The sequence below is a fragment of the Meriones unguiculatus genome, chromosome 11 (genome assembly GCF_030254825.1).
Source record: "Meriones unguiculatus strain TT.TT164.6M chromosome 11, Bangor_MerUng_6.1, whole genome shotgun sequence".
NCBI lineage: Eukaryota > Metazoa > Chordata > Mammalia > Rodentia > Muridae > Meriones > Meriones unguiculatus.
Window position 1 is genome coordinate 55,871,417 of NC_083359.1, and position 23,018 is coordinate 55,894,434.

Below are 23,018 nucleotides of genomic sequence, written 5' to 3' on the forward strand. Positions count from 1 at the left end.
CCCACCAACTCATGAGGTAACCCAGTCCAGCAGGACATATCTCTGAGAACTCCTCCATCTGCTGGTGGCACATGGTTCCCACCCACAAGCCCTAGGACAGGCAAGCAAGGCTGTATGGAAGCAGGCCCTTCTGCTGCTGACTCCCCAGGGCCCACCCCACCCTCTGCTGTGAAGGGGTCAGAGACCATGGCCTGTGGCATCCCGACTCAGCTGGATCAGCCTGCCCTTCTCCTTCTTCCCAAACAGGCGGCCAATGGATGACTTGATGCCCTTGCGCTTGGCGCCCTTGTGCAGGGAGTCCTGGCTGCTGTTGCTGCTGCTGGGATTGCTGTCCTGACCCTCCAAGGCACTACAGGATGATAGCCAGGAGGGGATGGATAAGAAGAAACATACTTCAATTACAGGAAGAAAGGTGGAAGTTAGAGTTTGGGAAAGGGTTACAGATCAGTGTTGGGGTGGGGGTGAAGGGGTGTGGCAAAGCAGGTGACCAGGGAGATGTGGGAACATCATCCCTGATGGTGTCCCAAACTGAAATGAAGCGGTCAAGCACCTAGGACAGTGAGATTCAGCCTCTTAGAGGCTGTGGAATAGATACCGGAAGTGCAGCCTGTCCCACTTACCTCTTGCCTTCTTCTTGACTCAGGGCAGGATGGCCAAGCTTCTCTAGCCGCAGCGTCCTGGGTGAGGAAGGAGGAGAAGTCTCACATTTTATGGTGGCTTTATCCTCTCGGTTCTCTTCCCGAGACACTGGCGACTGAACAGACAGTGGGGTTGTCAGGGGGTAGAGGAAAAGAGCTGGGACCTGCCTACCCAGCCTAGACAAGGCAGAGGATCAGAAAACCAGAGAATGATGCAGAGAGGGCTGCGGCCTCTCAAGGTAAACTCAGACCCCAGGACCAGGGGCAGAAGCCCAGAGGGAAGGGCCTGGGAGCAGGTAACCCAGTAACCCACTAGTACCTGGGTGTCGGGAAGCACTCACCAGCAGCTTCCTCCTATGCTTTCTTAGGTCGCTGGGCTGAAAAACAGAAAGAGGAAAGGGCGAGCCTGCTTAGGATGAGAGCAGAGGAATCAGGGATGCACACCAGCCTGGAAAAAGTACCACAGCAGAACGGAGCACCTGGAAAGATAAATCTCCTCTGAAGAAGAGAGAGCAGCTGGACAATGGGTATGGCTCTAAGCCTACTGTGATCATCCAAAGGAGGGAGCAGGGAAGATGTTACAAACCCTTTGCTACCCAGAAGGGCATGCTGGTGACCTAGCATGTCATGTCACAGGAAAAAGATGCCAGAATGATGGAGACAGGCCTAGGAATCGCAGGGCCTGTCAACTACTGCACAGACTCACCAAGGTCATGACCCCCATCCGGTCCAGATCTTGGGCAGCACTTCGGGAAGTAAGCTTGGGTGTGGAGCGGCCACTGAGTGGAGGAGATGCACTGGCCAGGGACAGGGCGGTCAGAGAGGTGGGGATAGAGCCGCGCTTGCGCAGCTGTGTCAGATTGAGGGCCTCCATGCTGCCACTGGTCACACGAGTCTCAATTTCCTCAGCACGGAGCTCAGTGGACTCTTTCTCCTCCTGGATCATCCTGCAGGTGAGCACACCAGACATAGCCGTTAGCTCAGAAGACAAAGCAGGAGGAGGTGCTAGTTCTGTGTTGCACTCACCACCAAGGTGAGCAAGGCCTACAGCTGCCACCAGGGTTCCTGGCTCTCTTGGCCAGCCACCTTCCCAGTTCAACAAAAGCCAATTTCTGGAAGGAGGCACTTTGGTCAATGAACCATGAACCATCTCAGTGTGAATCCCTGACCTGTACTAGTGACAGGAGACGCCTTCAGCAGGCTTTGCTCTCTTGTCTCTCATGTTCTCAGCAGATGCCATTATGGGATCCTCTTTACTCACACCAACCCCTAATGAGGTTTCCTCTGTTGCCCTGAGAATGAGAAGCACGGGGAGAGGGTGTGTTGTGCACTCAGAGGCGTGAATGCATATGCACATCCACAGATGGAAAGACGCCAACTGTGCTTCAGAGAGAGAGACGCCCTTATTCTGAGACAACACCTTCCCCACTCTGAAGCTGTTCAAATGTCCTTTCTTTTGAAAATCAGTTGTGATGGTAAATGGTAGCTACGGCTACTGGTTTACTCTACAGAGTTAAACACTGGAGTCTTGTGTTAGCATGTGTGTCTTGATACTGATTTCTCAAATTTGAAAGATTGACCTCAACAGCTTGTCACTTTTTACCTCACTGCATGACAGTACTATAAATAAGCTCACTAAAATACGCAGGATGAAGTAAAGGCTTTGACAATTTTCCCTGTTTCCTGTTCTATTTGATGTGCCCTTAGAGAGGAAAAGGCATGGCACTGGGCAGAGATTCTACCTGAGCTTGGCTCCTGGCTCAGCCACTTGACATGTGGCCATGAGCAAATCACTAAAACCCTCTCGACTGATGATAACACTGACGAAGCTCCCACGAGCTGGCTTCTTCATGGTCATACTGAATATCAGGAACACAGACAGTTCCATCTTCCCAAGTTCAGCCACCTCCCAGCCTGGAGGGTACAGATGACACCTAGAGTCCTCTGTAGTCCTGCCCCTCTGGGGTCTTAGGCCAAATCTTTGCCTGGTGCCCACAGAGTTCCCTGGATTGTGACTCTAAGATGCAAGATGGGACAGGAGCCAATCCTTTCCCTGCAGTGCCCCAATACAAAGGGCTAGTCCTCCCAGGTGCCTTGCAGCCGTCATGCCACCCCACCTGATCTCCTGGTTGATGGCATCCAGCTGCTCCTGCAGCATCATGGCCAGAGTCTGAGCATCAGAGTGGCCACCGGGTGAGATGACATCAGCCTGAGTGCCCATCAAGCCACCAGGCTCATCCTCATCCACATCAGAAATCTCAGGGTCACTGTCAAAGGCAGGTGTGGTGGTGGCCAACACCCCCGGCAGTGGTGAGGGCTTCCAGTCCTTAGAAAATAAAAGGAGCAGCAATAAGATCCCTGGATAGCTGGGGGGTAGGAGTCTGCCCACCTCCATCCCATGGAATCCATCTCTGGAGGCCTGCTGAAAATGGGTGAGAGGAGGGCTCTAACACAGCCTCTCTGACCCAAAGCCCCATGTCCCCCTTGTCCCCTCAGGGCTGTGTTGTAGCCTCTGCCTCCTTTGCACGGCGAGGAGCAACTGGGCAACTGCTTGTTTTTTTTGTAAACAGCAGAGTAAAGAATAAGGAGATGGAGAAAAGAAGAGGTCATCAGTCTGTGTTCAGACTCACCTGCCTGCATGCCTGTCCCCCTGCCTCTGCCTGGCTGCCTGCCTGCATGCCTGCTTGCTTGCTTCTTTCCTTCTTCCTTCCCTCCCTCCCTCCTTTCTTTCCTTCCTTTCTGTGGATTCTTGTCATGTTGCCCCAACTGGCTCACAATCCTCCTGCCTCAGCCGTCCAAGTATGCTAACACGCCTACACACCGAAGTCAGATTAGGATATTCCCAGAGGTAAAGATAAATCTTTCCCCATCAGAATAAATGTTCCCTCTTTCTCCTTCCCTACCTTCTAGGGCCCCAGAACATATGAGGACTGACAATTGGAAAGCAGCTGGCCCTCTTCTGCCCCTTCTCTTTCTCACTGCTCCCTGGGCATCTCCCCTCCATCTCCCTGGGGCAACAGTGTAAATTCACAGGTCCTTCTCAGGTGTCATTGCCCACAGCCAGTTAATCTGTCATCTCTCTCTCCTCACCACTATAAGCCATGCTTTTGTTCCAGGAAGCTTGTTAATTCCATTTTACCCCTGAAGCCCCCTCTCTGGCCACCAAAAATGAATGGTGCACACCCAGGCACACGCACGCATGCTGTAGTGGGGCCTCGGGGACCACTGGCTGTCTTCCACCCCTACCTCTTACCCACTGGGAGGCCAAGACAAATGGGGGAGGGAGGTCACAGCTGTTGCAGCTGACAAGAGCCCCAACCCCAAGCCTGCAGCTGTCATTGACAGGGAAGAAGGCTGGGCAAGGCTTTGTACCACACGCCAGTCGTCTGTGTAACTGGAGCCAGACACACGGCTGAACTGACCCCAAATTCCGCAGGGAGACCCAGACACACATCCCTCCACCCCTCACCTTGGCAGACTCTTCTCTCAGCGCCGTATAGCGGCGATGCAGACCTGGGGGCGCATGTGTCGCTGTACTCAGAGAGAACCTCACATCTGATGTGCTGCCCACGTGTGACCTTGAGTGGCAGGAGGGAAAAGACAGGCCCTGAAGACTGACAGCCCCAGCTTTCGGCGTCAGCTCAGAAGGTCCAACGACTGGGGAATGGCCAGTATGGAGAAAAGTGATCTGGGACACAGCTGTCTTGAACATCAGAAGAGCTGCCATGGAGGCACAAGGTTCCACCTACGCTCTGTTGCTTAGGGGTCAACTGGGACCCAGAGGAGGAAGCTGTAGGGAGTGGTGGTCCATTTGGCATGAGCAGGACCTTCTCCTGACAAGAACTGTTAGGATGCTTTTAAAAAGTTGACCTCCCTGTCAGAGAGGTATTCAAGTGGAGGGCTTTGGGCTTCGTGAGCACAGCCATGCAGGAGGGCTCCTGGCCCAGGAGACAAAGAGAAATCCAAAGAGATAAACTCTACGGGCCTTTTAACTCTGGAGCTCTTTGCTTCTTGGTCTTCTCTCTAGCAGCATTCTGTGGGTTTCCTGATGGCTAAAATTCAACCTAAAATCCACATCTCCAGGAAGCTTTGGAGACACCAAAACTACATCATAGATACAGGCTAGCGAATTCACGTGTCTATCCCAGGTGCAAGAGCTTAAGGTCCCAGGAACAATGTTCGGGTCTGTGACACTTCCATCCTATGTCTTCTCAGCCCAGAAGCCTTGATGGAGCCCAGGAGCCTACCATCCATGCTATGTACCTATAAAGAGGAAGCTCCTACCCAGCCCCCACCTCAGTTCTGTAAGGGGTCTTGTGCCTCTACAGGTGAAGCCAAGAATTCCCAGTCAGCAAGGAAAACAAGCAATAGCAAAGGGCATGGTGTGCTCCGGATCAATTCTCATTCACCAAGAGCCTGTTCCTTCTGGACAACCAATAGGAAAGGAGAAATCAGAATGATCCCAACTATCTCCTCTTCATCCCCCCTCCTACACAAAAGCAGAATTCCTGGTGAACTTGAAGATGACACTTGCAAATCCACCACCGGAGGCCTCTCACCTCCAGCCCAGCACCCTTTCCCCTCATTCTAGCACTGCACATCCACATATACGTGTATATTTCCCTTACCTGCCTTCCTAATAGCTAAGGCCCATTTCCCTGATACAAGCAAGAACATGGACTAAAGGGAACAGTGTGTCTAAGAGACTCTGATTTTCAGAGACAACCAGGAGCCAAGAACCTTCAGCAGTTGCATCCAGACATTTTCATCCTCACCCGACGATGCTGATCTGAGAACTGAGTTCAATGTCAACTGTTTCACAAAGTATGGCTGCAAGCTGCACTCATTACATCTTACAATGCTTTCAGGTAGAGGGATGCCACGGCCACATGAGGAACACAGCGTCTCAACTTCCAACAGGAAGGAGGGCTTGCTGCCTCGTTTCACTCTCTGTCACTGCCTCCTACTTGAACTTGGGTGGCCTCGCCTCTCAAACAGCAATCCTAAAGATGGTGTCTCAGAAGAGCTACATTGAGTGGTGGACCCTACAGGGGGTCCTGCGGGACATGGAAGAGCTTGTAACTCAGCGGACCCTTCAAGGGCGTGCCCTAGGCAAGGATCCAGGAAGCTGGGCCTCCTCCCACAGTTGGGAAGGAGCACCACCAACTCCTTGCCTCCCAGCACCCCCTAGAGGACATGTGTTCCCTTTCTAAGCATCCACGAGCTGAAGGACCAGCCAAGCTGCCTGAGCCCTGGGCCCATCCTCAGTAGAAGGAAGACCCTGAGGTCCTGGGGGTTGCTTTGGTGAGGGAGTCTCCTTTCTCAAGATCCATTAAGGACCATACCAAGCATGCACTGAGTCCCACACTCTAGTACCTGGAGTGGATGTCATCCACAAACGGCCCCCCTCGACCCTTCAGCTGGTCCACCTCTTGGCGCAGCTTCTCAATCTCTTCAGACAGGCGGCCCTGTGCCAGGCAGACCCAGAGTGGGATGGGGCCAGGGAGGGGCAGAGAGGGGAGAGTAGAAGTCAGAGAGGGGCAAAGAGGAGAATAGAATTGGGGAAAAGTAGAAGAATGCACTGCAAAGTCCAAAGACAATGGCCCCAAGCTAGGGCCACAGATGACACCAAAGAAAAGAAGTGTGACCAGAAAATGAGCAGAAGATTGACACAGGGACCAGGTCAGAAATGGACCCTGCCTAGAGAAGAGTTCTACAGGACAGTTGACCCCTCACCATTAGACAAATGCAAGGCAAATTAAGCCAGGCAGCAGAATGGACTGGGTTTTTGTGCCCCACACTGCTGAGGACAGTGGCTGCTATTCCCAGCATGTAGGAACCTTTCCTCACAGAAGTTAGAGGCTTCCACCAGACCCTTCAGGGGCCCAGACTCTGAGACAACCCTGTGGCCTATGCCCACAGCCTCCATTTCTCCAGCCTCTGCGTAGATACAGAATATATATTGTCTACAGCTACCATGTTGGTTAACAGTGGAGGGTGATGGCAGAATGTGTGCATGAACTAAGAGAGGCTGGCACAGAGCAGCTGCATGAATGCCAGGTGCTGTGCCTGGGGCCCTCACACGTGGGCAAGGCTGGCCAGCAGCTGGGTACCTTGTGGCCATGCAGCTCCTCAAAGTGATGCTGGAAGCTCTCCAGCTCCCAGATCAACATGTTATGAGGGAGAGCAGCTGTGAGCCAGGGGCCCTGACTAGCTGGTGACCCTGCTCTCAGGTGTCTTCTCCTCCCAGCCTACCTCTCCAGGCCAGCATGGCCCTCCTTGGCCAGAAATGCTCCTCTCTTCCCCAACTGTGGCCCAGGTGGCCTTTTATTCCTGTGCCTTCATATGGTCCCCTCCGCCAGTCACCACGCACACTAACTTCTCACAATCCCACTCCTCTAGTCAGCTGGGCTCTGCGCTGACTTGGCCCTTTCAGACAGCCACAGCCCCATGCCCACCCTGCCCACCCAATCCCCTCACCTTCTCCTCCAGAGCAGCCATTCGCTCCTTGAGGTGCAGCTGTAGGCGCTCATTGGACTCGCTAAGCAGCCGGTCCACGGTGTCCGACAGCCGCTTGTTGTGGTCCTCATTCATTTTCTCCCGCTGGCGCACCTGCACAGCCCACCCACCCATCTTGTACCATGGCCATGTCAAGGCCTTGTCACCACCCTCTTCCAGAACCATCTATTTCCACCAGGATTCTATATGCCTATCACCTGTCCCCTTATCTGCCCTCTGGGACCCTTCTCTCCAGCTCTTCCAACCAGCTCCTCCCTATCTGCAAGCCTCCTCCTCCTGCATCTCTCTCTCTCTAGCCTGGCCCTTCCTCTGTGCCCCTCCACAGACCACCCTGTAAGCCAGCCCTGTGGGCAGAGAGGAGGCCAAGATGGCTGACTGGTGCCCTCACCCTTGCCAGCTCCTGGTTCTTCTCTTCCAGCTGCCCTTCCAGCTGCCGCAGATGTTCCTCAATGTTGCCATGACGTTCCTCAGCCTAGGTGCAGGGATAAGTCAGCTTGGAGGCCTTTGTTCCTTCCGCTCAGGCCCCGTGTACCACATACCCTGGTGTCAAGGTGGTCTTAGGGATCAGGGTCTCAGCGACAGAAACCTAGCTCTTTCCCATCGTCTTGGAGCAGAACTATCACCACCTTTCCCCCTCTTCTTCCCACCCAGGGCTAACCCTAAAACTTACACCCACTAGACCCTCACAAGGACTACAGGGAATAACCCATGGTCAACGTGGACATATGAGAAGCTTGCCATAGTGCTAGCCTCACTGTGGCTGCTGCCTTTACTACTAAACTAGCCCAGGTGGAAGGTTCTGGCCAGAGATGGAGACCCCATTGTCTCTGTACCCAGAGCCTTACATCCCTTACAGTCAGTAAACCCTTTCTGAAAATCCTCCTGCTATGACTCCCTTGAACACATGAATCACTTCAACTCCTCCCTCTTGTCAGTTTTTGCTCAGCATCCCACACACACAGTCCTCTACTATACTTTAAATCTAGTGCCCCATTCTAGGTCTGGACTAACCTAGCAGACTCCACCATCACAGAGGTAAGAAAACTGAGGCCCATTCGGGGAGAGGTTAACTATTCTCAGATCATAGAGCCAATCATCGGGGTTAGACATGGGTCTGAGCCTTCAGAGGCACAATCAGGCTGTGAGTTCAGTCCTTGGAACACCCATGGGCTACACTAGAAGTTTAAGCCTCAGTCTCTGGGTCAAGTGCTCATACAACACTGGTTGCCTTTACCCCAGGGTTTGGGAGGTAGCTATGGTAATCACGCATTAGCACCCATGCATACACACACACACACAGTTCCCCATCAATGAAGACTCCTGAACTCTTTAAGTAAGCTGCCACATGTCTAGGTCCATGCATTCCCTCTCTTCTCCAAAGGCCACCGGTGCCTAGCCTGCGCACCTCTCAGGGACTACTGTGCCACAAAGTCACCTCTCATTAGGTAAAACTATATCCACCTCTAATTCATTCCAAGGCTGCGACCTTCAAGCAACCAGAGATAGTCTCTATGCCTAGAAGGCTTCAATTTGTTAACAAAAGATGTGCTCTGCCTAAAATTCTACCTGCTTCCCTTTTGGGGATACACAGACTTTGATGGTATCTCTCCTTGGGTTGTATCCTTCCAGAGATGAAAATCCTGCAGCCTCAAACAAGAAGTATCAACTGGAGTGCTGTAAGAAGTACAGATAGGTATGTCTATGCAGTGGCTTCCCCCTACAGGACTGTCTTAAACTGGGCTGTGGTGGGGCACGCCTTTAATCCCAGCACCAGGGAGGCAGAGGCAGGTGGATCTGCACTAGAGGCCAGCCTGGTCTGCAGAGTAGGCTCCAGGACAGCCAGAGCTCCACAGAGAAAGCCTGTCTGGGGCAGCGGAGGGGAGAGGAGGAGGACGGAATGGGACTCTGTCGTGAGAGGTAACAAAGGCAAGGATTACTCTTCCACTGCTTCATGGCATCTCACTGTGGGGAGCAACTCCCTGGCCCCCAGCCTGAGGTGTTTCCCACTCTCCTCATACCCTGCCTGGCTCCATAAGAGCCTAGGACACAGGAGATGGTAGAAGATCTCGGGCCCTGGCCCACTTGCCTTGGTGAGGGCTGCAATCCTCTGAGCCAGCTCTGCCTCCACCTCCGGCAGAGTCTCTGCCCTGCGTATTGTCTGCTGCAGCTTCTGTTCTGCCACTTCCAGTAGCTCCTGCAGATGCCGGGCTTTCTCCTCACACTAGCAGTAGAGAGGGGAAAACAAGGCTGGGTGGCACACTGGCGCACCAGGCCCCCATCTCCACCCCAGCCTCAGCAGGGAACAGGTGAGAGACCAGAGGAATTGGTTCCTTCCTGTCCAAAGTGCCTGACTTCTTCTTTCCCAGGTGTACCTGCAGAACCCCAGGGGATCCTAGGCCACCAAGGGATAGTCCCCTAGTGTCACCCCAGCCCATCTAGAGGAGTTACCTGGCGGTGCAGGGACTCTTTGTTGGCCAGCTCATTCTCCAGTTTGTCATTAAGGTCATGAATGGATGTGGCCTCTCGCTGAGCAGCCAAGTAGCGCTTCTCTAGTGTGGTGATTCTCTCTTCCATGTCCTCCTTCTGAGCCAGAGCCTGGGCAAAGCAGAAGGTAAGAGAGGAAAGGTCACCAGCCTTTCCCTGCCTGTCTCACATCTGCACCTCCCCCACTAACATCTGGCTGCCGCAACAGTCCAGAAAGGGCCCTAATCTGTACGCCTCTTGTCAGTTTCTGGCCTTGAGCCAACCCTCCCGTCTCCCTCCTCATACTGGACCTTGCCAAGTGTTGAGTCTTCTCCTCCCCAGCTGTTGCCTAGACCTCTGATCACACCCTCCTGAATGCCAACACCTGTGCCCAGCAAGATGCAGTTGCTGCAAGCAGGCCTGGGGCCCTCACCTACCTCCCGGAGGTCCCGTTGATGTTTGCTGCTCAGCTCCTCAGACTTGATGAGGTCTCGGCGGGCTGTGCCCAGGTCCTCCTCAAGTTCAGTCACAGTGGCACTCAGGGTGACCAGTCGCTCACGGGCCTGGCTCAACTCAAAGTTTTGCTTCTCCAAGAGTCCTTGCAACTCTTCCACCCGGCCAGTGTCATCCTCCAGGGACAGCAAACCATCAGCCAAGCAGCCAGAGAATCCCACACCCCACCCTGTTCCATCCCCGGGAGGCTGGGAGAAAGGAATGCATGCCCCACAGGTCTTAGCTCTGTCCAATTAGAGCTCAGGTCTAGGTCCACCTTCTTCCCACTGAACCTAGTAGCTCACTCCTGATAATGGCCAATGCCCTCCTGTCTATCTCTTGAAAAAAACACTTGCTTCTAGCGTTTCCTTCTAGCGCTGCCTCTTATAGCCCAAGGCTAGAAAGGCTCAGAGATAGAAGGAACCTTGTCCGATGCTGACACATAAGGAAGATGTGTAGGCACAAATATCATGTGCACAAGATGGAAAATCTATAGATGATTTTGCAAAGGAGTGAGGAGGGGAAAGAAAAATGGAAATATTACAGAATGCCCAAGTTTAACCCAAGCAATATCCTCCTGAACCTAGGCAGGCAAAACCTCCCATTCCTGTCCTGTGGAATATGGGCTCCTGCTAACCAATTCCCCATTACCCACTTTCCATAGGCGTTTTTGTCCCAGCTCCATGGTCCCTTCCTCTTCCGCCACTCCATCCCGAATTCCTGCCCCCTGCTGCAGGGCAGATACCTACAAGACACCCCGCCCCCCCAAAATACAATGAGTCAATAACCTCCCGGAAAGACATGCCTGGCCCAGCTTCAGCTACCAACAGCCCCAACAGGCAGAAACCTGATGAGGAACGCAATGGGACAGGTTGGATTTCTCAGAGCTGCGGAGCAGCTTACCTGCTGGTGAGCCCCTGCCAGCTGCTCCTCCAAGGTGGTAACGCGCTCTAGTGCTGCCCGGAGCCGTTCTCGCACCTGCCCAGGTAAGAGAAATGGGAGAACAAAGTTATCCCACAGAGCTCAGGCTGGGGCGCATAGGCTTGGTCTGCCACTGTCAGGCAAGGAAGAATGTGAAGGGCCTGTGGAGAGGCAAAGGACCAGGAGAGAACCTGATAGGATTGGACACTAGGCCACTGGCAGGAGGGGTCCTGCTGCTGGAAGACAAGGTCCCTAACACCAGGTGCAGAGAAACCCAGGAAGAAGCACAGAAGACTCAGCGAAGCCTGGGTGGATTGGGAAAAAGGGTAGAGCAGGTGGGTACCTTCTCATCCAGGGCCTTGTGGTGCTCAAATAGTGACTTGAGGGCTTTCAGCACCTCCACCTCACTGGAGACGCCTGAAGGTGACTGGGCCTGGCGTTTTACCACTGTCATCCGCAATGACCGCTCATGGCGGGACACAAGGCATTCCAGATGTTCCAGAAGCAGCTGGTAAAGAGCAGGGGAGGACAGGGGAGGAGGAAAATGGACATGTGCCCCCAAGGACTACAAAGCAGGGCCCACAGGATCACCAGGTACAGTGTCCATGAATAGCTACTTCTCAATTAAACACCCGACCCCAGCTCGGCTACCCTGGCCTCCTTCTCAGAACTTTAACCCTGCCATGACCCAGGAACCACAAGTTGGAATCCAGTACTGGGCACTAGGTAGTCTCTCTGTCCATGACCCCAGGATGGGAGGCAGACCCTACCTGGCCAAGGTGCTGCCTGCTCTTTTGGTAGTATGCACACACACACAAGGCTACCCCTTACTTACCCTTGTATTATTCCGTTCTGCTTTCAGCTCAGATATCTCTTCCTCCCGCTCCAGAAGCTGCTCCCGACACATGCTTAGCTCCCGAGTTAAAGTGGCAAATTCCTGAAAGGCCCCAGAGCCCCTCAGTGCTTGGGATTCACCTCCAACTGGCACCCTGCACACCCAAGTATACGGAGGCTTTTCTCACTCACCCCTTACTTTTACGGACCCACCTCCCTCAAATCCCAGCCTGTCCCCATTGCAGGGCAGGAAGTCTGCAACTAATGTGAGCTCCCAGAGGTGAAGAACATATTGGGATTCCAGGGAACAACACTGCACACGGACATGATGACATCACCAAGACCGCCTTGCAAGGTCTCCCCTCCAGTCACCAGGGACCAGATTACATTCTCCCTCCCACTTGGTCTTCATAGTTCTCCAGCAATTCCACAGCCAGCTCCTTTGGAATCATGGAGGGCAGTGCCACTGTGTCTGATAGAATGAAGCCCACACACAAACTAGAAGGCGTGGTGCTATAAAGTTCACATGTGCAAGAATCCCAGGGAGCTTTCTTTCACCCTCTCCCAGGGGCTCTGCAAGCTGCACATGGCCAGTGAAACAAACAGGTCAAAGGACCCACCTACATTAGGATAGGAGGGCACACAGCCCTGTTATGTCACCCCTGGATTCTGGGAGCCCTGTTCAATCAAGCCAGGGCTACTGCTCAGCATCTGATCTCATAGATTAATTGTCCCTTCCTAGAAGACACTCTTCCACACTGCCATGGAGAGATCTTTCCAAGCCCTGCTCTTCTCTCAGGACAAGCAACTAGGGAAGAGTGCTTATCCTTGGAGTTCCAGGCCTACCACATCCACCAGCTTGATGGCATCATTCCATCCCAAATCACATTCTCAGATGAGTAGCTGTACCCTGTGGCCACAAAGTCTAAGCATATTGTAGAGGCTGGGGGCTCACCCTTCCTCCACGGCCCTCTTTAAACACCGAGAACTCATCACTACAGGGAAAATTCTCAACGCAGCATCCCTTTGTCACTCCAGACCAGGCAAAGGCGATAGAAGAGTTGTGGGAAGTGGCAAGGGACCAGAGCAGGAAAAACTGAGGACTTCTCCTCCTACCCCTTGATTACTACCTTTCTATTACAGCCACAGCCAAAGTGAAGGAAAGTTCAATATTTCGTTATCTGGAAGCTGAGGCCTGAGCCTGACACTGTTTTGCCCTCTAGCTTGCGCACACACACACACACCTTACGGACACACACACACTTTTACCTAGAGAACAGACTTGAAGGCATACTAAGACCTCATGCTACCATCCCTAATGAGCTAATAATGCTCTCCTCCCCTCTGGCCCCCCGCTGTGAGCTACCTTGTTTCCCTACCCTATCATGCTGGGTCCTCCCTTTCCAGCTCTAACTCATCTGACAACTGCCAGGAGAATCCCCCAAAAGACAATACTGTCCACAAAGTTAAAACAAAGTACAAACTCCTCCTGGTCTTCAAACTTTTCTCTCATGGCTTTTTGCTATGTACCCTAAGACCTAAACCACCCGAGTGACTTGCTGCTTCCAAATACCAACAAACTGTCTAAGAACCACGCAGTCACCAGGCAGGACTCCCTCCCTGACACAGCCCAATGCTCTGTCACCCCCATGAGGTCATAATCCACTGCCAAAGGCCATCTCCCAGGGGTTCAGCCTGCTCAGGGGCTTTCTAGACTCTGGAAGGAAGCAAGCCTCCCTGAAAAGCATCCAATTCTTAACAATCATTATATTCCTCTCATGAAGCTTCAAATATAAAAGGTTGGGAAGACCTGGGATCAAATTTCAGCTCTCCCCCAGTTAGCTAGGTAACTTTGCATACATCACCCAGAGCTAATGATGGGCAACGTATACAGGACCCACATAGCCACCCCTTCTCTTTGCCAGGGTCCATATTCTTAGACATAGACCATCAGAAGACTCTAGGCCCCTGGGTTGAAACTCACCAGTCCAGGCCCAGCCCTGGTTCTCCATGAATTGGGAGAAGGGACTTGCAGTTGAGGCTTGGGTTATTTGGCTTTGCAGGGCTGCTTCTCCCAACCCAAGCAGCACCCCCACTGGCTCAGAGTGGTCTGTGCAATGCACCGAAACCCACCACTCCCCCAACAAGAGGTGGAAGGAAGGATGGCCGAGTAGATTATGCACTGTACGTACAGAAAGACAAACCCCAGCATTCCTGGACCTGGTGAGCTGGCAGGCCACACCTTCTGACAGCTGTGGGAAAACTCAGGCTCCTGTTCCTGTCTCCAGCCTCTAACTATACACCCCCACCCCCAACCCCACCCCTAGAATATCTACCCAATGGGTACTTAAGCAGGAAGCAACTCAGATTTCCAGAGTCCATGTGTTAACATAGAAATAAAGCAGAGAACAAGACAATGTCTTGAGGGTCCAGGGGTACACAGCCCTCACACTGTTATCTACTACCTGCATAGCAACTACCTGCATAGCAACTGACTGACACCCCTAGGCATCACCATCATCATTGGCAGAACAGGATAGGGGTGCTAACTGAGTGAGCTTCCTTGTGGGAATCTGCTGAGATAATCTCCATGGAGAGCCTAGCCCACAGAAGGTGCAAAGGAAATGGTGACTAAGGTTTAGCTGCTGGTGGTGTTGTAGAGGTCCATGGCATGGGTCGCCAGGACACCGGGCTTTTGAGGTTCAGCTCAGCCTATGATTAGCTGTGAGAGCCCTCTTATCTTCATCTGTGCCACAGGGAGACTGGAAATGATGGTCTCTAAGACTGCTCCCAACCAACTTCCTTGATTCCTCCTTCTGTCAACTCTTGGTCTCTGGATGTGGGGTTTTGTTGTTTTTTTGTTTTGCTTTATTTTTTTTCCCAGTCTAGGGCGCCACCTACTGGTAGCCTGGGATCCCTACTGTGGGCACTCATGGTTGAATTTGCCTTCTGCATTCATTTCTCCACTTAGGAGGGAAAGGGTTTATGTAGGAGCATGGGGACAAAAACACTCTTCAAATTCCCAGGATCTGATATGCAAATAGATGCAGAAAGTGAAGGGCCAAAGGTGTTGAATTCAACGGAGAAGCGGGGAGGGGAGAGTCTGTAACCTTACCTGGGGGAGGGCAGAGTTCAGGTGGCGCTGGAGCTGGTCTCGCTCGTGAAGGGCATCCTGGAGCCGGCTCTGTGTGGCTACCAAGGTCTCCTGACTCTCCCGAAGGGATTCTAGCAACTTCTCTCGCTCATCCAGCATGTTCACCATCAGCTGCTCAAAGTTGGCGTCAGCATCGGCACCATGGGGGAGTCCCAGGGGGTCCCCCTCATTGATTGTGGGCATCACCTCACACATGATGGGGATAGACTGAGCCTTCTCAGTGTTGGGCCAGGGGGATGGGAAGGAGCTCACAGGATTGGCACCTGCAGAAGGGCCCAGGGCATGGGTCTCAGAGCAGGCAGTGCCGGGCAAGTAGACAGGTGGGTAGGGGCTTCTCCCATGGCATCAGTTGCTCTTGCTCTGAAAGGAGCCCAGGGCCTGCAGTGTCCCTGTGGAATGGAGCCAGAAGGCCTTGCTTAACCTCTCAGGGTTGGGGCTGGGTGCCCTGTGTCCCCACACAAGCGGGAGGCATCGGAGTGTGGCCATGACAGGCTGGGTGAGCAGGGCTGGAAGGCAGCCCTTGTCTTAGACTGAGCACCAAAGCTTGGCAGAATCCCAGCTGGGTCTAGCAACACCCATGGTTTCTGGAGGGCGGTGTGGTCTGTGGGAGAAGAGAGTGCCATGAGGACCAGCTGAAAAGAGAAGGGCATCGGGGGAGGGGCAGAGGCAGAGGAGGGAGCCCTGAACCGGAGGAAGAGAGGATGGGGGGTGTTTGCACATGCCCCTTTCAGGGATTCCTCTCTTTGATGGCACCTTTTTAAGTTATCCCAAAGAATGCACATGCCTCCTGCCTAGCCCCAGTGTCTGCAGCCCCTGCCCCCCACCCCCTGCAGCTGTCAGAAGGGCAGCCCCAGTGGTTCCCCACCCACGTGGCTTGCTGGCCAAATATAGAAATGATTCAGTCAGCGGCAGGGGAGCAGCCGGCAGGCTGCCCAGAGTCCTCCTGAGACCTGAAGGTGGGAGGAGAGGAAATGGGGTCTCTGTCCTTCCCCCACAGCCTTCTTTCCCACATTCAAGCCAAGGCAGGCACAGAAGGGGTTAAAAGGCTTAGTGCATGGGAGACCACAGGGGCTGGACTCCCTTAACATGGCTAAGAGGCACAGGCTGGGCAGTGGAGCAGGCAGAGAACCCTGGCCTGCTAGGATGCCCATAATGCAGGGATGAGGCCGGCTTGTCACTGCCCACTTCTGAAGTCCACCAAAGAGAATGCAGGCAAAGCTAGTAGCTTCATAGCCTCCACCTCTTTATTGGAGACTACATGACAAAGAAGCTGCAGGTCCATATGGGGATGGGAATGAAATGGGTGCTTCCAGAGGGAGACCCTGTGTGAGGCAGCCCGCTCGTGGCTGGCAATCCACCCCCTTGGCATAGGTAATCACCCACTGCTGGTGCTACCACAAGTCACCAGCCAGGTCAGGAGCCTGTGCACAGTGCAGGAACCCAGCGGTCACAGCAGAGGGAAGCTGGACATGGTAGTTAGGATACAGCTGGGAATTTCTCTGCCCCTATCAGTGCCCAACCTCCCTGTCCAGGGGTAGGCTGCTAGCTTCATCAAGTTCTCTCAGGGCGCCCACTGGAGGAGAACTCTGAAACCACATCAGGCTCCCAGCACAATGGTAGGTACTCTGGAGACCTATGTAAGTGGCATTGTCCTTCCTGCTCCACCCACCCCCTTTCTAAAGACATTGGGCAGCCTGTGTATTCTTCAGCAGGTGAAGGTGGGCAGCTTGGAAGGGTCAAGATTCAGTGTGAGTGAGAGATCAGATACAGGCTTTCCAACAGGGGTGAATCCAACAAGGGGAAACAGTCCTGATAAAACAAGCAAAAATGGGGGACATGTGAGGAGGAGGCAGCCGGAAAGCCCCAGAACTCACAGTCATTTCCAACGGTGCCACAGCTCAAGCCAGCAACTACAAACACACACACAGGGGGACGAGGATGCAGACAGGCCCTAGGCCTAGGACATACACACAAGCTCCCAGATGGAGAAACAGAGATGATCTCATCTCTTGGGGTCCTTTCCACCAGATGGACCAAGGTGGAAAGTTGTGTGGTGAGGTGGCCCCTCCTCCCTCAAGCCCTGCGTCAGAGCAGCTGGGAGCACAGGAGATGGACTGCAGCTCCTGTCTGATCCACTGCCCTAGGGGATATGCCAACAATAGCAGTTTCCCCTGCCCAGGGAGCCCTCCACCCTGAGTGCTCCCGGCTGAGACTGAAGGCCCACCTTCCCTCTCCAAACTCATCGTCAGAGGGCTTAGATCCACACAACCACTTCATTTTATTTTTTCTTAGTTTTTTTGTTTGTTTGTTTTTTGGGGGGGTGTTTGTTTTTTATGCTTGGAACAGAGAAGGCTGAGCCAAGTCCCCTTGTGTAGAAGCAGTCCTGTGGACAAGAGCAGTATAGAGCTTGGGGTGTGACTCAGTGACACAGGGCTTACCAACTATGTGCAAGGCCCTAGCACTAACTAGAGGGAGTTAGGGGGAGAGGGAGGAGAAAAAGACGGAGGGAAAAGGCAATGGGGGAAGGAAGAATATTCTCAGCAACTCAGCACCCTACAGATGGCTTTAGCGACGGATTCCCAGGGAGCCTGAACTACAGCACAAAGGAAGGAGTATAGAGCCAGGCCCTAGGAAATCTGGGGTACAGTTTGAGCAGAGTCCAACTGTGAATTTGGGCATGGCACCACACCAGAGGCCTGGGCTGTAAGATGGAAGTACAGGCCTAGTTCTGTCTGACTTTGAGGAGAAAGCACCCTATCATGGCAGAGAAGGAACTGTCTTCATATTGGGCAAAGGAAAGCATGGAGGTAGTGTTTAAAAAGCTCCTTCTGTTCATGGACATAATGACACCCCATCTCATCTGAAAGGTTTCTTTTAAGAATGATGCTAGAGTCCACAGGTAAAAGCATAACAGTGTAAGGTGCTGGCTGTGTGGTCCAGCCCAGCTTCCCTCCATCCGTTTGGCAATACTGACAACTCAGAAACTGACTTTGCAGCCAAAAACCTTTTCCCAGCCTCCCTGCAAACCAGGTGCCAGGTGGCAACTCCACTTCCTCTGACTAAATGGCACATAGAGCTGGCTGAAGATGACCCCAGAGAAAGGTTCCAGGCAGAAACTCCTCAAGGACTGGGCAGGACCTCCTATCCACCCTAACCACTACACATGTAAGTAAGCAGAAGCAACTTTAGACTAGCCTCATGGGGACACCTGGCTTCTCCAGCTCCATGGCCGGCTTTAAATAGCGCAATTATCATCTCAGCTTAGCAGAAGCTGCAACTCCCAAACTCACAGGTCTTGATTCAGAGGCGAAAGTGCCAGGCCCCAAAGCCAGCATTTGCAAGGGGCTTTGCCAGGAAGGGTGTGGGGCAGGCTGTGAACAGCAGAAGGCTCATGAGTGAGTGAGTGGGTGTGAGTGTGTGTTATGAAGGGAGGGGTGCCTGAAAAGTAGGGCTCTGCCTGTGTAAACATAAAAGGCAATCTCTGAGGCATCTTTGGCTTCCCCAAAGTCACCCCCATTTTTGCCTAACAAACAGGAGGGATGGACACTCCAGTCTGATGCTCTGGCTGGCTGTATGTTCACACTGCCGTGGCTTCCTACTGGCTACCAGATGGCAAGCCCCCACCACTTGCCTAGCTCAGCAAAGGACACAGGGCCACTGCAAAGCTACTGGAAACTATATTCATGCCCAAGTGCACAAAGAGCTGGACAAAGATGGAGCATGAGTAGGAGCCTCTAAAGTCAACAAGAGGAGGGTCTTACATGCCCTAGACTAAGGGAGGGTGGGAGTCTAAAGAATGGAGGTGGTGACCCGGAAAAATGATGATGTTGCTGCTATGATGTATAAGTATTTATCACATGCTAGGATGGTGCTAACTTTAAATCGCTCTTCTCATGTCCCAGACATGAGAATTGGGACTTGTGGTCACATAAGCAAGTTCCCGAAGATACACAGTAAAAGGAAAAATCAGGATTAGTGGGTAAGTGTCTTTCGGGCACCTTGTCTTCCCTGAGAATGCCCTGTCTCACACCTATCATGGCAATGATGGCCTGTGAGAATTAGCTTGGGCCCTCCCTCTGATATTCTCCTCAAGCCTGGGGAGGGCGTGTGCCATCATGTTCACTGAGGTGGTCATTTGTCTCCAAAGCTTCATCCACGTACCCAAATCACTTCCTTCTGCCTTTGCTGGCTCCACAGAGATTTATAAGCCTCCCCTTGTGTCACTCACCACAAGCTCACCTGCACACTCCCACCCATACTTTTTTCTGACTCATGGCATCCTGTAATTCCATCAATGACCAACTGCCCCTGCACTCAGAGTGCTCAGCATCCTTCCTTCTCACCCAGAAGCTGCTCCTCCTCCAGGATGATGTCTAGTTCAGCACACTTCAGACCTTTCCTGGCCAGTGTCCTCTAAGAAACTTGGATCGCCCAAGCTCATCCCACAGGTCATCCACAGAGCCTTGTCTGATCCCCTCCCAACAGTGAGGGATGCTCTTTACAGACCTATACTTATTCTTCTTTCTGGCACTGGCCTTCCTTTACATCATCTAGATCTGCAGACCCTACGTAACAACCCCAGACAGCTTTGGAAGCCCTAACACGAGGTCTTCACATGGAAGAAATCGAGCATATGTGTGGTTTCTAGAAGTTCATACCTGATAAGACTTCAAGAAACTCCAAGGAGGAAATACTGGCCCAGGATTAGGGTCATTTAATTTGCTCTCTAAAAACCACAGCCCCTCACCAGCAACCTGGGAACATTCCTCTCTCTAAAGGCTGTTCATGAGACCCTGGAAAGACACTTGTTCTCTCTGGGCCTCAGTCTCCCTCTGTGAGATGGGAGTAAGAGCTAGGAGCCCCCACCTCGGGCAGCTGACAGAGAATTGTAAATCACCATTCATGAAATGCAGACATCACTTCCTAGCAATACAAACTCTGTTTTGACTCTCAGAGGCGACATCTTTTGAAGCCCCCAAGATTGAACCTACCACAAATAGTGTCAGAAAATCAAAATCTAACTTCAAACAGCCATTCTCAGAGAATTAAAGTCTTGGAAAAGACTTACTTGATAGTTGCTAGCAACCTGGCACAAACCCATCAAAGGGTTCCAGTTTGCTGCACCTCTTGTAAGACCAGCAGTGAAATTTTGTCTCTACATTTTGGGTTTCTAAATCTGACAAGAAGGATATAACTCGCAACACCTCAGGGAGCTCACAGGTTGTCAGGGGGCTCACAAGAAACAACAGCCAAGAAGGGTTCTGAAAGATGTCAAATACGACCCAGCAGCTTCCAGCCTCAGCCTCAGCACCCCTCAGACCTGGCACATTTGAGTGCACAGGAGGGGGCACTAGCTTACCCAGCAAGCACTCTGGGTCAGGATCTCCAAACTCCAGGCTTCCAGTCGCTCCCTAGGAAGATAGCGATTGGTTTCCTCTTCCCTAGACAGTTCATGTCACCTCTGTGAGAGCACAGTGCACCCACCAAGCTAAGTTCTCGACAGTGGAGGGAAACACTGCGGACAATCACACTAGGACACTGGCAGAAAGCAGGTCTATCCTGGACACACCTCTCAGTTCAGTTTCTCCTCTGTGACACCAGTTCCAGTGACCATGACTCCATCTCTAACTCCAAAGGCTGCAAACTGGACTTTCTGACATAGTACTTCCTTTCTTTTCTTTCCTTGAACTCAGAGATCCACTTGTCTCTGTCTCGCAAATGCTGGCATTATAGGTATACTTTCAAGGATAGCCAGAGTGGAAGCAGTATGACCAACTTAAAGGGCTCTAAACTCTTTTATTTATTGATCTTTTTTAAATTCTATTTGTTGTACATGTGTGAGGCCAGGTGAGCATATGCCATGGTATGCTTGTGGAGATCAGAGGCAGCTCTCAGAAGTCAGTTCTCTTCTCCCACTGTGGGGTCTGAGGCTCAGTCTCAAGCTGTGAAGTCTTCATGGAAGGCACCTTTAAGTACCGAGCCATTTCATCAGCCCACAAAACTCCTTTTCTTATTTCAATCTCATTGATTACAAATCTGCCCATTTTACAGGACACTTGATTAAGGTTTCATTTGTATTAAAGGGATGCTGGTCTAAAATGTGGTTTAACAGTTCCTGGCTTAAGATACTAATACAATTCTCCCATTTTGCTAAAATAAAAAGTTTCAGCAGAGAGCCAGAACATCAATTCAACAGAACAATAGACCGGGGACAGTCACAGCTAACACTATGTATGGTCTGTCAGCCATTTTCCACACTCCAGACATCTCGCAGACACTGAGCACAACACTCAGCTTCTCCATCTCCCATCACTGAAGACAATTATTCCAAGCATCTCATATTAACCAGAGCCATCAACTGAAACAAGTGTTCTCAAATAGTTTTCAAAAGGGAAGCAGCAAAGCAATGTGTATGGTATATTTGGAAAATAAAAATATTTCAAAGCCAGGGATCTGTGTAGGACAAATGTCCAACAGGGATCTCTGGCATGGGAAAAAATAAATGCTCAGAACCACTGCATTAGTGAGTCAGTGCTGAGACTAAGGAGTTCTCACATGGCAGCAAACCGCCTGGTCAGAGTGCTGACAGGTGTCAGGATAAAGCCTCAGAGTCATGAACTACTGAGAAATGTAAGCCCTGTAAAAGGTGTGTGTGCGTGTGTGTGTGTGTGTGTGTGTGTGTGTGGTTAAAACAGCATGTGTACATATCTTTATGAAAGTGAGAATGAGGATGTCATGTGTCTTTATGCAGTCAAATATGTGAGCATATAGTCATGAGAATGCTTGGTATATATGTGTAGCCATGAAAGAGATAGGGAAAAAAAATGAGAATGTGGTAAGAGTGTAGCCATGACAATTGGGGCCTGAGAGTGTACATGAAAACCAGTGGGTATATAAACATGTCATAAACATCAGAGTATGATCATAACAATTGGGGCCTGAATGTGTGAATGAAAGCCAGTGAGCTGTGAGTTCAAGGCCAGCATGGTCTACAAAGTTAGTCCCAGACAGCCAAGGTTACACAGAAAAACCGTGCCTCACAGAGAAACCCTGCCTCAAAAATAAATAAATAAATAAATAAAAATAAAAACAGTGAGTGTATAAACATAAACAGTAAGTTATTACCATGTAGTTATAATTCTATGTCAGAGCTTATGACTATATGTGATGGTATGTGAGCATGTGCATAGTCATGAGAATAAGTGTGTATGGTAATGACAGGCATAGGCATCTAGGCGTCCAAAAGTCTTACATGCTTCTAAAAGCACAGTAGGGCCATGAAAGCTCATGCATATGTGTGTGATCATAAAAGTACGCTGTTGGTCATGACACAGTCTAGGTGAACCTATGTGAGGCTACCTGAGAGGAAAGGAGACAAGGGTGGGGATGAAAGAACTAAAAACTCTTGTTCCCGGTGTTCTGCCCCTTATGGGACCAACAGATTTAGACACACCACACTGGTCTTGTGTGAGCGCAGGTCATAGGAATGGGCCTACCCTCCCTTTGATTATCTCAGCCTATTCGGGATGCACTGCAGGGTCTCCAAGCCCAGGCAGGCCTCTATGTCCATGAGAGAAGGCTGGCTTCACCCTATGTTATCTCTTAGAACATCAATTAGAGGGATCGGCCCTAGCCAATCTCAGACAGCCAGGCTTCCCAGCTATCCACTCAGCCTGACTCTTCTAAACCAAACATGGAAAAGCATTCTTCTGAGGCAACCACCAAATCCATTGTACCTATCACCTTCCACCCAATCCACCCCCTTACACACACTCCTACCTGTAGCTGCACATCTGCCATCATGCATCCCTTCACATCTTACTCAGAAATAAGGAGCTCATTAGGTGGGGACTTCCCTCATTCTCTGGAAGATTTTCTTAAAGTAGATGAAATCCTATTTTCCCCCTGAAAAGACAATTATTTATCCAAAAACAATGACCGTGGAGACACATCAAGTATGCAGAGAACTGCACATCAGTAATTCTAGCATTTGAGTA

At 51.7% G+C, this 23,018-nt stretch overlaps 1 protein-coding gene across 5 annotated transcripts in view; it reads right to left on the reverse strand.

The window, feature by feature from the left end:
- Nucleotides 1–23,018, reverse strand: part of Ppfia4 (PTPRF interacting protein alpha 4) — a 49,215-nt gene that overhangs the window by 22,180 nt on the left and 4,017 nt on the right. For 3 of the 5 annotated variants that reach the window (XR_009584559.1, XR_009584558.1, XM_021633790.2), the window contains exons 2-18: nucleotides 14,983–15,622; nucleotides 11,869–11,970; nucleotides 11,377–11,541; nucleotides 11,016–11,090; nucleotides 10,768–10,857; nucleotides 10,058–10,249; nucleotides 9,606–9,752; nucleotides 9,244–9,378; nucleotides 7,546–7,629; nucleotides 7,119–7,250; nucleotides 6,015–6,106; nucleotides 4,108–4,216; nucleotides 2,756–2,964; nucleotides 1,345–1,585; nucleotides 980–1,015; nucleotides 621–754; nucleotides 186–349 (exon numbers count right to left, since the gene is read on the reverse strand). Coding sequence is in view for 1 of the 5 variants with exons in the window: in XM_021633790.2 (XP_021489465.1) it covers nucleotides 186–349; nucleotides 621–754; nucleotides 980–1,015; nucleotides 1,345–1,585; nucleotides 2,756–2,964; nucleotides 4,108–4,216; nucleotides 6,015–6,106; nucleotides 7,119–7,250; nucleotides 7,546–7,629; nucleotides 9,244–9,378; nucleotides 9,606–9,752; nucleotides 10,058–10,249; nucleotides 10,768–10,857; nucleotides 11,016–11,090; nucleotides 11,377–11,541; nucleotides 11,869–11,970; nucleotides 14,983–15,216 (2,341 nt within the window). In the remaining 4 variants the exon portion in view is untranslated. Of the gene's footprint in view, nucleotides 1–185; nucleotides 350–620; nucleotides 755–979; nucleotides 1,016–1,344; nucleotides 1,586–2,755; nucleotides 2,965–4,107; nucleotides 4,217–6,014; nucleotides 6,107–7,118; nucleotides 7,251–7,545; nucleotides 7,630–9,243; nucleotides 9,379–9,605; nucleotides 9,753–10,057; nucleotides 10,250–10,767; nucleotides 10,858–11,015; nucleotides 11,091–11,376; nucleotides 11,542–11,868; nucleotides 11,971–14,982; nucleotides 15,623–22,800; nucleotides 22,927–23,018 lie in introns of all 5 variants that reach the window. The other 2 variants (XR_009584560.1, XR_009584561.1) reach the window with 2 other exon arrangements.